This window comes from Pygocentrus nattereri, chromosome 23, assembly GCF_015220715.1.
Source record: "Pygocentrus nattereri isolate fPygNat1 chromosome 23, fPygNat1.pri, whole genome shotgun sequence".
Taxonomy (NCBI): Eukaryota; Metazoa; Chordata; class Actinopteri; order Characiformes; family Serrasalmidae; genus Pygocentrus; species Pygocentrus nattereri.
In genome coordinates, this window is record NC_051233.1 from 30,930,663 (window position 1) to 30,945,662 (window position 15,000).

The following is a 15,000-nucleotide window of genomic DNA, read 5'->3' on the forward strand; positions in this document are numbered from 1 at the left end:
CCATGACATAAAGAACCTTTTGGATATTTAAATGGTCATTTCATGAAAAGGTTCCTTAAAGCTCATAAAAGGGTTCCACTACTGTTACAAGTCAAAGAATCCTTTGATACTCAGAGTTAAACTGGAACTTTACAGATTTTTCAAAAATTTCAAGTCATTCCGAGCGGTTTGATGTGAGATGGTTCAGATGTCTACAGTGCTTGTGATAGGAACCAGTTGTCGCCATGACTACAACACAAATACAGACATTTATTTACTGTCCAAAACCACCAGTGAACCTAGACGAGTCCCCTGAGTTTATATGGAATGTTGAGGAAAATGTGGAACAACACATTTTCTCTGGGGACTATTTTGCCTCTCAGTGCCCTGCATGTTTCCCTCCACCATAAATAGACTAAATATGTGTTTTAGGCCAAAAGCCAGCAGCATATTAATAACCATTTCCCGGATTAACGTTCCGAGAGACGGATGTCAGAGTGCAGGATATCTGGGATACGATCGGCAGCAGAATAAGCGCTTTGACACTGATAAAACATTCTGAAGCGCTTTGAATATTTGAATATTCATTGTTTATTTGTTGATTCTTCATGAGATCAAAGCGTGTGCACTCTTACCGATCGTGCAGTGTTCTCCTTCCCAGCCGGGGTGACACACACACTGCCCGTCCTTACACTCTCCATGCTCTTCACACACTGGATGGCAGGCCTGTTTGTCACAGACAGGCCCCTCCCAACCATCCTCACACTGGCACTGCCCACCAACGCACACGCTGTGGGCGCTACAGGGCAGCGGACACACCTCTGTCAAGGGACAGACAGAGAGGGAGAGAGAGAGAGTGTGAGAGAGAGACAGACAGACAGACAAAGAGCGACAGAGAGAGAGAGTGATCGAGAGAGAGAAAGAGAGAGAGAGCGAGAGACAGACAGACAGACAGAGAGAGAGCGACAGAGAGAGAGGGAAAGAGTGAGACAGCGAGAGAGAGACAGAGAAAGAGTGAGACAGCGAGAGAGAGAGAGAGAGAGAGAGAGAGAGAGAGAGAGAGAGAGAGAGAGAGAGAGAGAGAGAGATAAAATAAAGTGGCCAGTGAGCGGAACCACAAGGCGGGTGTTTCTAATAAAGTGGCCAGTGAGTGGAACCACAAGGCGGGTGTTTCTAATAAAGTGGCCAGTGAGTGGAACCACAAGGTGGGTGTTTCTAATAAAGTGGCCAGTGAGTGGAAGCATAAGGCAGGTGTTTCTAATAAAGTGGCCAGTGAGCGGAACCACAAAGTAGGTGTTTCGAATAAAGTGGCCAGTGAGTGGAACCACAAAGTAGGTGTTTCTAATAAATTGGCCAGTGAGTGGAAGCACAAGGTGGGTGTTTCTAATAAAGTGGCCAGTGAGCGGAACCACAAAGTAGGTGTTTCTAATAAAGTGGCCAGTGAGTGGAACCACAAAGTAGGTGTTTCTAATAAAGTGGCCAGTGAGTGGAACCACAAGGTGGGTGTTTCTAATAAAGTGGCCAGTGAGTGGAAGCACAAGGTGGGTGTTTCTAATAAAGTGGCCAGTGAGTGGAAGCACAAGGTGGGTGTTTCTAATAAAGTGGCCAGTGAGCGGAAGCACAAGGTGGGTGTTTCTAATAAAGTGGCCAGTGAGTGGAACCACAAGGCGGGTGTTTCTAATAAAGTGGCCAGTGAGTGGAACCACAAGGCGAGTGTTTCTAATAAAGTGGCCAGTGAGCGGAACCACAAAGTAGGTGTTTCTAATAAAGTGGCCAGTGAGTGGAAGCACAAGGCGGGTGTTTCTAATAAAGTGGCCAGTGAGTGGAAGCATAAGGCAGGTGTTTCTAATAAAGTGGCCAGTGAGTGGAAGCACAAGGTGGGTGTTTCTAATAAAGTGGCCAGTGAGTGGAAGCATAAGGCGGGTGTTTCTAATAAAGTGGCCAGTGAGTGGAAGAACAAGGTGGGTGTTTCTAATAAAGTGGCCAGTGAGTGGAAGAACAAGGTGGGTGTTTCTAATAAAGAGGCCATTGAGTGGAAGCACAAGGTGGGTGTTTCTAATAAAGTGGCCATTGAGTGGAACCACAAGGTGGGTGTTTCTAATAAAGTGGCCAGTGAGTGGAAGCACAAGGTGGGTGTTTCTAATAAAGTGGCCAGTGAGTGGAAGCACAAGGTGGGTGTTTCTAATAAAGTGGCCAGTGAGTGGAAGCACAAGGTGGGTGTTTCTAATAAAGTGGCCAGTGAGTGGAAGCACAAGGTGGGTGTTTCTAATAAAGTGGCCAGTGAGTGGAAGCACAAGGTGGGTGTTTCTAATAAAGTGGCCAGTGACATGAACGGCAGGTGGGAGACGATGATTCCGTTTTTTTTTCCTCTAAAGTTTTCCTCTCTGAACTCGCTAATGAGGTCACGGACGAACAGAGAAACGTTTTTCCACACAAAGGAAAATTTAGGACTAAATGGGGTTGGGAATGTTTTCTGTTTATGGAAATGAGGCATTCAGATCATTCATACTGGCAAATACAGATCAAAGCACAGGAAAGAGGGAAAAAGAAAAGGGCCGAAAATGAAAAGGGAGAAAAACGAGAGGAAGAATAATCATTATGAACATTAACACGTCATTTTTCTTGTTATCGGTTGAGCTTAATGTATCGCTCCATTTCTACATCATTAACAGCTCATTAAAATCAGTTTCTCCAAACCCTTTGATCTTCATTCACGACTAAAACATTTTCTTTCTCATCTGTCCATCAACCCGCAGAAATTAGAATGAAATGTTTATTAATACGGACAGAGTGGCTTTAACTGCGGTGGACGCGCGATCGGGCGGCTGAGGGGCTTTAATATTCATGCGCATCTGAATTTAATGAGAAAAAGATGAATAATAATAGATGAATAATAATATCCTGGTTGTAGCCGCCGGCCCGTCATAAGCCTCCGGTGATCCGGCTGACCAATCACAGCGCAGCAGAACCTTCCTCGTATTTAAATATTCATCATATTTAATCACGATATTACAATTTTAATACCTACATAATGTCCTCACTATCTTTCCGTTCATCAAGTCTTCCTCTCTCTCTTCCTTCTCCCTTCTCTGCTCTTTCCTTCGTCTCTCATCCTCATTCGTTTCTCCACTTCCTTTCTCTCTCTTTCATACTATCACTTCTTTTTCTTTTTTTTCCTTTCTCACTCTGCCCTCTTTATTTTTTCCTCTCTTCTCTCTAGTTTCCCCCTTTTATTCCCTTACTTTTATGTTTTCTATCACTTTTTTGTTCTTCCTTTTCTCGTTTTTGCTTCTATCCTTTTTTTTCTACACTGTATTATTCTCTTTCTCACTTTTACACTTTCAGTCTCACTTATTCTTTTTTTCTTTCTCTCCTGTTTTTCTCAACTCTTCCCTTTTTCTTCTCTCTTCATTTCTCTTGATTTTCTCTTTCATCTCATTGCTTTCTTTTATCCTGTTTCCCTCCCTCATTCTGTCTCTCATCTTCACTTTCTTTTCTCTCTCTTGTCCTCACTGCCTCCATCTCTCTACCAACTCTCTCTCTCTTTCTCTAGTCTCTCTTGTGCTCAGTCTCTCTCATTCCGTCTCCCTCCACTCTTTCTCTCTGTCTCTTCTCTCTCCTTTCTCTCTCTCATTCCGTCTCCCTCCACTCTTTCTCTCTCTGTCTCTTCTCTCTCCTTTCTCTCTCTCATTCCGTCTCCCTCCACTCTTTCTCTCTCTGTCTCTTCTCTCTCCTTTCTCTCTCTCATTCCGTCTCCCTCCACTCTTTCTCTCTCTTCTCTCTCCTTTCTCTCTCTCATTCGGTCTCCCTCCACTCTTTCTCTCTCTGTCTCTTCTCTCTCCTTTCTCTCTCTCATTCCATCTCCCTCCACTCTTTCTCTCTCTGTCTCTTCTCTCTCCTTTCTCTCTCTCATTCCGTCTCCCTCCACTCTTTCTCTCTGTCTCTTCTCTCTCCTTTCTCTCTCTCATTCCGTCTCCCTCCACTCTTTCTCTCTCTTCTCTCTCCTTTCTCTCTCTCATTCCGTCTCCCTCCACTCTTTCTCTCTCTGTCTCTTCTCTCTCCTTTCTCTCATTCCATCTCCCACCACTCTTTCTCTCTGTCTCCTCTCTCTCCTTTCTCTCTCTCATTCCATCTCCCTCCACTCTTTCTCTCTCTCTGTCTCTATTGTGTCTCACATTCTCTCTCACTCTATCTCTCTGTCCTCTCTCACATTCTCTCTCTGTGTCTTTCTCTACTCTCTTTCATTCTGTCTCTTTATCTTCTCTCTCTCTCTTTCTTTAGGTGTCTCTCTCTCTCTCTGAACTCTATCCTCTTTTGTACTGATATAAAACCAATCAGATTTTTTAACTTTAAAAAAATAATTAAATAAAAAAACTCGGTTTCTGGAAGATTTCTTCTTCACTCTGTGAAAGTGCGTCATTTTCTTCAATACATACTACATTACCCATAATCACTGCTCAATACATACCCCATTACATCTAATCACTGATCAATCACATCCGCGGCCTCGTCTTTCAGCTCAGCTGCTCCGGTACCGGCGTTTAAGGGTGAAAGTGGGTTTTTCAGGTGTTTTTTTTGGGCGTAAGTCGATAGTAACTGTGTTTGGAGGGATTCAGTCAGCAGATGAACTCAGAGCTGCACAATCGCTTTCAGAGAGTCTGCAGAGCCACGGAAACCGCTGAGAGAATAAACACTGGAGACTCGAGTCTCTCTGCCTCTCCATGTTCCTCACCCTCACTTTTCACAGCTGCAACACCTACATGTCTCCTACACATCTCCCATAGAATAAACCTTTCAGAGAGACCACCCAAGAACAAAACCGATCACCTACAGATAACAGACTGCCTGCAGATCAGAGGGACCACCTACAGACCACCTGTATTTTGATGAATTACCCAGAAACCACACTGCTCAAAAAAATAAAGGGAACACTCAAATAACACATCCTAGATCTGAATGAATGAAATACTCATTGAATACTTTGTTCTGTACAAAGTTGAATGTGCTGACAACAAAATCACACAAAAATCATCAATGGAATCAAATTCATTAACCAATGGAGGCCTGGATTTGGAGTCACACTCAAAATTAAAGTGGAAAAACACGACAGGCTGATCCAACTTTGATGTGATGTCCTCAAAACAAGTCAAAATGAGGCTCAGTATTGTGTGTGGCCTCCACGTGCCTGTATGACCTCCCTACAACGCCTGGGCATGATCCTGAGGGATCTCCTCCCAGACCTGGACTAAAGCATCCGCCAACTCCTGGACAGTCTGTGGTGTAACGTGGCGTTGGTGGATAGAGCGAGACATGATGTCCCAGATGTGCTCAATCGGATTCAGGTCTGGGGAACGGGCAGGCCAGTCCATAGCTTCAATGGCTTCATCTTGCAGGAACTGCTGACACACTCCAGCCACATGAGGTCTAGCATTGTCTTGCATTAGGAGGAACCCAGGGCCAACCACACCAGCATATGGTCTCACAAGGGGTCTGAGGATCTCATCTCGGTACCTAATGGCAGTCAGGCTACCTCTGGCGAGCACATGGAGGGCTGTGCGGCCCTCCAAAGAAATGCCACCCCACACCATTACTGACCCACTGCCAAACCGGTCCTGCTGAAGGATGTTGCAGGCAGCAGATCGCTCTCCACGGCGTCTCCAGACTCTGTCACGTCTGTCACATGTGCTCAGTGTGAACCTGCTTTCATCTGTGAAGATCACAGGGCGCCAGTGGCCAATTTGCCAATGTGAGCACAACCACCATCTGTGGACGTCGGGCCCTCATACCATCCTCATGGAGTCGGTTTCTAACCGTTTGTGCAGACACATGCACATTTGTGGCCTGCTGGAGGTCATTTTGCAGAGTCTGGTTGAAAGGGTTAACTCTGCTCCAACTCTGCTCTAAGCAGACTTTGCAGCAAGCATAGCTACTGTCCTTGGCAGTTTGCACAAACAACTTGCTCCTCTTATCGGGACAACATTCTGTCCAGAACCATTTGTTCTCTTTCGTAGGTAAGATTATCGTACACAGAGCAGAAGCCCCCCTCCTTTGGGCAGTTCCGGTGGTCCGTGAGTGTCAGCCTAGCATTTCATGACTGTTAGACAAATTATTTGGGTCCACCCTGTTTGCTTGTACGCAACAGGGCAGGACGTGTTTGTATAAAAGAAGGAGTGCCTTTCTTTCTTTGTGCAGAGGACTTAATAAACTCTTTGATTGATTACGAGAGTGGTTCTGTCTTTCTGCACCGAGCGCTCTTGCTGCGACTGAGACTTTCCACAGGACAGGTGATCCACTCTCTGGTTCCTCTTCGTGAACGGACCAAAAACGGCCGGTCCTTTCACTGGTAGTGCTCCTTCTGTTCCTCCTCGCACAAAGGCGGAGGTAGCGGTCCTGCTGCTGGGTTGTTGCCCTCCTACGGCCTCTTCCACATCTCCTGGTGTACTGGCCTGTCTCCTGGTAGCGCCTCCAGCCTGTGGACACTACAGTGACAGACACAGCAAACCTTCTTGCCACAGCTCGCATTGATGTGCCATCCTGGATGAGCGGCACTACCTGAGCCATTTGTGTGGGTTGTAGAGTCCGTCTCCTGCTACCACGAGTGTGAAAGACCACCAACATTCAAAAGTGACCAAAACATCAGCCAGAAAGCAGAAAGGTACTGAGAAGTGGTCTGTGGTCCCACCTGCAGAACCACTCCTTTATTGAGTGTGTCTTGCTAATTGCCAATAATTTCCACCTGTTGTCTGTTCCATTTGCACAACAGCTGTGAAATTGATGGTCAGTGTTGCTTCCTAAGTGGACAGTTTGATTTCACAGAAGTTTGATTTACTTGGGAGTTATATTGTGTTGTTTAAGTGTTCCCTTTATTTTTTTGAGCAGTGTACTTTGAGACTAACCGTAAATCATCTCAACGTCCTCTTGGAGGAGATTAATGAGCAGCTACCGAGCAGCTCAGCAGAGCAGCTGCTGAACGCGCCTCACTGGCTGATCTAACGTCGCGTCCCAAACCACACACTCCTGCACTTCACCTCCTGCACTAATGAGTGCACTTCTAATGGGAGGAGCGCTATTTTACACACTATTTAGTGAGCTAGTGTGCGGTTTGGGACGAGGCGCCAGTAACGCGGCGGGAAATCTCAGCCGTTTAGATTTCAGCTCTCATTTGTTAATCACTACAGCAGCCAATCAAATAAGAGCAAGATGACACACTCAAATATCAGTTAATGCGCTTTAAAATGAGACGTAAGTGTTTAAAGCGTGTTTTACTGCCTTTGCTGGAGCAGTTATGGCTTCATCTCATATCAGACAGGAGAAGCGCTGCTGAGAGAACCCGGTGTTGGTACCAGAATGGCAGCAGTGCGATTGTGATGTTGTTGGATTAGTAATAATTCTACTCTCTGCTCAAACTGATCTGCTGGATGTTATTTATCTGCTCCCTGAGCTGTTTCAGGGGTTGGAGCTCCAGCTGAGCTTCATCACATCTGGTAACATAAACAGGTAGAAGAACTAATGAGGACCTGTGTGTGTGTGTGTGTGTAGCTCACCTGTAGAGCAGTCTTTTCCCGTCCAGCCTTGCTCACACACACACGCTCCGGTCTGAGGGTGGTACGTGCCGTGTCTGGAACACTGCTCTTTACACGCCGGCAGAGGGGTCTCACACACTTCACCCCCCCACCCTGCAGAACACACACACTCACCCCGCACACACACACCCCGCCCCGAACATGTCGGGTCAACACAGTCCACTGAAAACACACACACACACACACACACCCAAAGTGTTTGTATAGGTTCTTCATCTCTGACAGACTTGTTATATATTATTATTTTTATGATTTACAACCCTGCTCCCCAAATAGTTGTGACACTGTGCAAAACATGAATAAAAACAGAATACGATGATGCACAGATCATTTAAACCCTACACTGTTAAAAAAGTCAGTTCTTCAAGGGTTCCTTAGAAAGGAAAATGGCTACGTAGAGAACCATGAACACTCAAAGAACCCTTTGCAAGATTAAAGGGTTCTTTGCGTCATGAATGCGTTTTTCAGACTGATGGAGAACGTGCTGTAGATGATTCTATAACTTGAAAATGGTTCTACATAGCACCCAAAAAGGTTCCTTTATTGTTACAATGTCAAGCAAGGAAAATGGTTCTTTAAAAGAAACATGCACAGTCAAAGAACCCAATGCGTGATTAAGGTGTTCCTTGCGTCATGGAAGGGTTCTTCAGAATGTGCCGTAGATGGTTCTATATCGAACATTTTAAAAAGGGTTCTATATAGCACCCAAAAGGGTTCTTCTATTGTTATGACATCAAGCTTGTAACAATATACGAACCGTTTTTGGCACTATATAGAACCTTTTCTAAAAGAGTCTGTATAGAACCATCTACTGCACACTCTCCGTCACTTGGAAGAACTCTTTCATGGTGTAAAGAACCGTTTAATCATGCAATTGGTTCTTTGAGTGCTCAAGGTTGTTTATATAGCTGTTTTCCTTACTAAAGAACCCTTGAAGAACCATCGTTTTGCCCTGACGACAGCTCAATGTGCCGCACACACAAGTCTTCATTTTAAATCATAAAAGACAAATGGGTTCCGTCTGGTTGGCGTCGTTCCTGCTGGTTTGCTTTTATCTGAGAGGAAACAGCAGCCGTGGACTCTGTAACCTGCACGGCTGTAAGGAACTATAACGTTCCGGGTTGCCTGCTGTTTATGTGGCTTTATTATTTTCATTATTTCATGTTATATATGTTCCTGCCTGCTCCCAGTTACTGTTCTGGGATAATTACAGTTCTGTTGGCTTGAGATGAATTGGATTTAGTCCATGTTTACAGATAACAGTGAGTCATACAGTGTCAGAAACCACATAACCAAGACTATTAAAGATACCCAACAACTTCGCACAGTCTGAGGCGAGTATGCGATGATTTAAACATGCAGTTAGCAGCGTGTTAATTGGGTGGGGGGGCATATGCTTCCTCTGCTCATTGCTTACACCAGCCTCATAGCTCCTCTGCTAAAGCTGAAAGAGCCAAACATATCTAGACTGATTAACTACAATTGGAGTGGATTCATTTACAATTAGAGAGCTGGAGAGAAAGGGAGAGAGACAGAGAAGGGGGTTGGTGTAAATAAATATTAATTACTACAGTAATATCTGAGATATTATCTGGTGAAGGCGGGTGATGGACGGCCTAATTTACTTTTACATGAACAAGAGACGTAATAGAAAAACACAATGGCCTTTTCTCTATTCATCTCTCTCTCTCTCTCTCTCTCTTTTCATCTCTCAGATGCATTTATATAGCTTACATAAACAAAATTAAATGCTAGATTGGGTTAACACACACACAAACACTCAATTTTGTTTCTATGAATTGTGGGGCCATTCCATAGACTTCAATCCACTTGACAAGCTTGCGGTCCCCACAAGGAAGAATGGTCCCCACAAAGTGAGTGAGTTAACAGCTTCTGGTCCCCACAATGTCCCCACACACATGCTCGCAGTAACACACACACACACACACACATACAAAGTCAAACACTCAAACTAGTTTCTATGAAAGGGGGGGGGGTGTTGCATTGACTTCCATTCACTTTCCTGGAGACTCACTCAAACCTTAACCAGACCTACTACTAGGCTAAACCTCACAACCCTTACTAACTCTCACTGTCACCCTAAACCTCACCTTAAACTTCACCTTCAGTTTTAATGATTTATACTGTGGGGACAAGCCAACAGAAAGCAAGGTCCCCACAATGTGGGTGTATAACAGCTTTCGGTCCTCACAATGTGGCATAAACCTAGTCTGCACCTTCATACACAATCATACACCCAAACTCAAACACTCAGTCTAGGTTCTGTGAACTGTGGGGCTGTTCCATAGACTTCCTAGACTTCCATTCATGTTCCCGAGGCTTGCTCAAATCTTAACCAGAACTACTAGTAGCCTAAACCTCCCCCTCACACTAGTCCTCACACTAATCCTCACCCAAACCTCACCTTAAAATGTAAGGGTTTACTGGTCCCCACAAGGAAGTTAGGTCCCCACACAGTGAGGGTTTAAACAGGTTTGGGTCATCTAAATGTGGCATGATTGGTCAACACACACCCTCATGCACTTATTTATACACACATACACACACAGGCACATACACTCTCATTTATACACACACACACACACACACACACACACACACACACACACACACACACACGTCTTAGGCACCAAAGTCCACTGTTTAAAACTGATTATCTGATCAGTGGAGCTGTTTAGAAACACCACCTATCATAATAAATGCAAATAAACACAAATACAGCAAAACGTACCAAAATCTCAGTTTTCAAAGAGCTGATATGTTCAGAGCTATTTAGAAAAACAACGTTTTTTTAATTCCATCAGCAGCACACTTCACTGAACATAATGAAGCACTGATTGGCCAATTAATACAAATTATACAGCACTGTCACAAAGAGAGGTCTGGAAATGAAATAAAGACAATGACATTCATAAACTCTCTACTTATATTATTAAAGGGCCCGTTTTCCATTCAGGGAAAAAATTCTCACTTTTTTAAAATGAAGTTGTTGCATTGCTCCACAGTCAAAAAACAGCCCGATTTGAATTCATCACTCTTTATTTGCAGATTTTAACATATTAGAGGAAATTAAAATAGAAAACAGTTTGTAATATGTTAAATTTTAGCAAATAAACTGAAATTATGCATTAAAATTTACTGTATACAGTATGTGTGGGTATGTGTGTGTGTGTATGTGTGTGTGTGTGTGTGTGTGTCTTCACAGACCTTCCTCACAGTTGACTCCTTTGAAGGCAGGTGTGCACACACAGGATCCGTCGACACACTCTCCGTTGTTGGAGCAGGTGGGGTCGATACACTGTCCGTCCTCCACCTCACACTCTGCCCCCTTCCAGCCGACACGGCACACACACACCCCCTTCTCATACTCGCCGTTACCACTGCACAGCACGGGGCACGAGTCTGAAACACACACACACACACACACAGATCAGTTTATATCACAATACCTACATTTAGAGTCGGTTATTGATTCAGTCTAATGAGAAACTGTAGAACGGACTCGGTTTATATCACAATACCTACATTTAGAGTCGGTTATTCATTCAGTCCAATGAGAAACTGTAGAACGGACTCGGTTTATATCACAATACCTACATTTAGAGTCGGTTATTCATTCAGCCTAATGAGAAACTGTAGAACGGACTCGGTTTATATCACAATACCTACATTTAGAGTCGGTTATTCATTCAGCCTAATGAGAAACTGTAGAACGGACTCGGTTTATATCACAATACCTACATTTATAGTCGGTTATTCATTCAGTCTAATGAGAAACTGTAGAACAGACTCAGTTTATATCACAATACCTACATTTAGAGCCGGTTATTCATTCAGCCTAATGAGAAACTGTAGAACGGACTCGGTTTATATCACAATACCTACATTTAGAGTCGGTTATTCATTCAGTCTAATGAGAAACTGTAGAACGGACTCGGTTTATATCACAATACCTACATTTAGAGTCGGTTATTAATTCAGCCTAACGAGAAACTGTAGAACGGACTCGGTTTATATCACAATACCTACATTTAGAGTCGGTTATTAATTCAGCCTAACGAGAAACTGTAGAACAGACTCGGTTTATATCACAATACCTACATTTAGAGTCGGTTATTCATTCAGCCTAATGAGAAACTGTAGAACAGACTCGGTTTATATCACAATACCTACATTTAGAGCCGGTTATTCATTCAGTCTAACGAGAAACTGTAGAACGGACTCGGTTTATATCACAATACCTACATTTAGAGTCGGTTATTCATTCAGTCTAATGAGAAACTGTAGAACAGACTCGGTTTACATCACAATACCTACATTTAGAGTCGGTCATTCATTCAGTCTAATGAGAAACTGTAGAACGGACTCGGTTTATATCACAATACCTACATTTAGAGTCGGTTATTCATTCAGCCTAATGAGAAACTGTAGAACGGACTCGGTTTATATCACAATACCTACATTTAGAGTCGGTTATTCATTCAGTCTAATGAGAAACTGTAGAACAGACTCGGTTTATATCACAATACCTACATTTAGAGCCGGTTATTCATTCAGCCTAATGAAAAACTGTAGAACGGACTCGGTTTATATCACAATACCTACATTTAGAGTCGGTTATTCATTCAGCCTAATGAGAAACTGTAGAACAGACTCGGTTTATATCACAATACCTACATTTAGAGTCGGTTATTCATTCAGCCTAATGAGAAACTGTAGAACGGACTCGGTTTATATCACAATACCTACATTTAGAGCCGGTTATTCATTCAGCCTAATGAGAAACTGTAGAACAGACTCGGTTTATATCACAATACCTACATTTAGAGTCGGTTATTCATTCAGCCTAATGAGAAACTGTAGAACAGACTCGGTTTATATCACAATACCTACATTTAGAGTCGGTTATTCATTCAGCCTAATGAGAAACTGTAGAACGGACTCGGTTTATATCACAATACCTACATTTAGAGTCGGTTATTCATTCAGCCTAATGAGAAACTGTAGAACGGACTCGGTTTATATCACAATACCTACATTTAGAGCCGGTTATTCATTCAGTCTAATGAGAAACTGTAGAACGGACTCGGTTTATATCACAATACCTACATTTAGAGTCAGTTATTCATTCAGCCTAATGAGAAACTGTAGAACGGACTCGGTTTATATCACAATACCTACATTTAGAGCCGGTTATTCATTCAGCCTAATGAGAAACTGTAGAACGGACTTGGTTTATATCACAATACCTACATTTAGAGTCAGTTATTCATTCAGCCTAATGAGAAACTGTAGAACAGACTCGGTTTATATCACAATACCTACATTTAGAGTCGGTTATTCATTCAGCCTAATGAGAAACTGTAGAACGGACTCGGTTTATATCACAATACCTACATTTAGAGCCGGTTATTCATTCAGTCTAATGAGAAACTGTAGAACGGACTCGGTTTATATCACAATACCTACATTTAGAGCCGGTTATTCATTCAGTCTAATGAGAAACTGTAGAACGGACTCGGTTTATATCACAATACCTACATTTAGAGTCGGTTATTCATTCAGTCTAATGAGAAACTGTAGAACAGACTCGGTTTATATCACAATACCTACATTTAGAGTCGGTTATTCATTCAGCCTAATGAGAAACTGTAGAACGGACTCGGTTTATATCACAATACCTACATTTAGAGTCGGTTATTCATTCAGCCTAATGAGAAACTGTAGAACGGACTCGGTTTATATCACAATACCTACATTTAGAGTCGGTTATTCATTCAGTCTAATGAGAAACTGTAGAACAGACTCGGTTTATATCACAATACCTACATTTAGAGCCGGTTATTCATTCAGTCTAATGAGACACTGTAGAACAGACTCGGTTTATATCACAATACCTACATTTAGAGCCGGTTATTCATTCAGCCTAATGAGAAACTGTAGAACGGACTCGGTTTATATCACAATACCTACATTTAGAGCCGGTTATTCATTCAGTCTAATGAGAAACTGTAGAACAGACTCGGTTTATATCACAATACCTACATTTAGAGTCGGTTATTCATTCAGCCTAATGAGACACTGTAGAACAGACTGATTCTCAGCAAGGTGCACTAAATTCAGTCTCACTTCGGATGTCATTTTGCGGCTTGTCTCTGTAGAAACGTACAAATTTGTGGGTCATGATGATTTGTTGGTGGGGCTTTGCCTTGAAATGTCCCCCTGAATTTCTGCCACTGTGTTGTTGTACCTTTGGAACAGTCTGGTCCAAGGAAGCCGGTGAAACAATGGCAGTGACCAGCAACACACTCGCCGTTCCCGTTACAGTTAGTGGAGCAACCGTCCATCATTTCTACACACAAACACAACGTCAACCTGTATGTACCTATAAAAGTTCTATATCAGAGGGAAAATGCACACAAGGTTACAATTTAATATTCATTGTGACACAATAATAACGTAATAAATAATAATAATCCCAATAAGCATAACTATGCAGTTGTGGAAATGCATTTAAATTTAAATAACACTATTATAAAGCCTCTAAATCTCATAAATAAGTCAATGCTTATACATATATTATTATTATACGTATATATATTAGGGCTGTCGAAGTTAACGCAATAATAAATGCGTTAATGCGTTAACACGATTTTAAAAAAAGTGCCGTTAACGCAAATCCTATTTGGCCCTGCGTGTCATCCGTAGTTTGTGCTGAGAGTTGACCATGTGTGGCGTCTCTCATTAAGAGTAGAGCAGTGAGTTTCTGTGTTTACATGCAAAGATTTTGTTTATTCTCACTCTGTTCAACAATCTGACAGAAAATCTTCATTTACATGCTTGCTACAAGTAATCCGATGCAAAGTGATGCGCATGCGGGGAGTTGCGCTTAGAGTAAACGTTACCATGGCAGCGAACATCACGTGAGTCCAGTCAGAGTGAGATGAGCAGCAGTGAGCAGTGATTGTGTTTTTAAGGACTTTAAAATGACGTCAGACTCAGGAAAACGTCCTTCACATGTCCTTATTAAAGAAGGCCGAGAGGAAGACGTCGTGCTCTGAGACACATAAGCTGGACGTCTGGCCCACCGCCGTCTTTTAAAGATCAGAGCATGAACTCCGTCTCCTCTGCAGACCAGTTTCTGCTCCGCCGCGTTAAACGTTATAAACCTATGACGCGACACACATGCGCAGACTGTACTTACACGTTCCAACTGGAGTGTAATCGGATTCAGCCGTTTACATGGATATTATTCTTCTATTTAACGGATCATTTACAGGATTAGCCACCTTGTTCAATCGGATAGAAATTGTATTCCGAATGGCCTCAATCAGACTAGACTATTCCGATTGAGCTATTAGTCGGATTATTAACGGATTATTAGGCTGCTAATAGCCAGCTAGTGGCTAGTGAGACA

General features: G+C 42.8%; 1 protein-coding gene across 1 annotated transcript in view; it reads right to left on the minus strand.

Moving 5' to 3' along the window:
• The window catches only part of tenm1 (teneurin transmembrane protein 1), a 225,681-nt gene that overhangs the window by 54,381 nt on the left and 156,300 nt on the right, over positions 1 to 15,000 (minus strand). The window contains exons 9-12 of the mRNA XM_037533313.1: positions 13,834 to 13,935; positions 10,791 to 10,985; positions 7,524 to 7,724; positions 615 to 800 (exon numbers count right to left, since the gene is read on the minus strand). Of these exons, the coding sequence (XP_037389210.1) occupies positions 615 to 800; positions 7,524 to 7,724; positions 10,791 to 10,985; positions 13,834 to 13,935 (684 nt within the window). The remainder of the gene's footprint in view (positions 1 to 614; positions 801 to 7,523; positions 7,725 to 10,790; positions 10,986 to 13,833; positions 13,936 to 15,000) is intronic.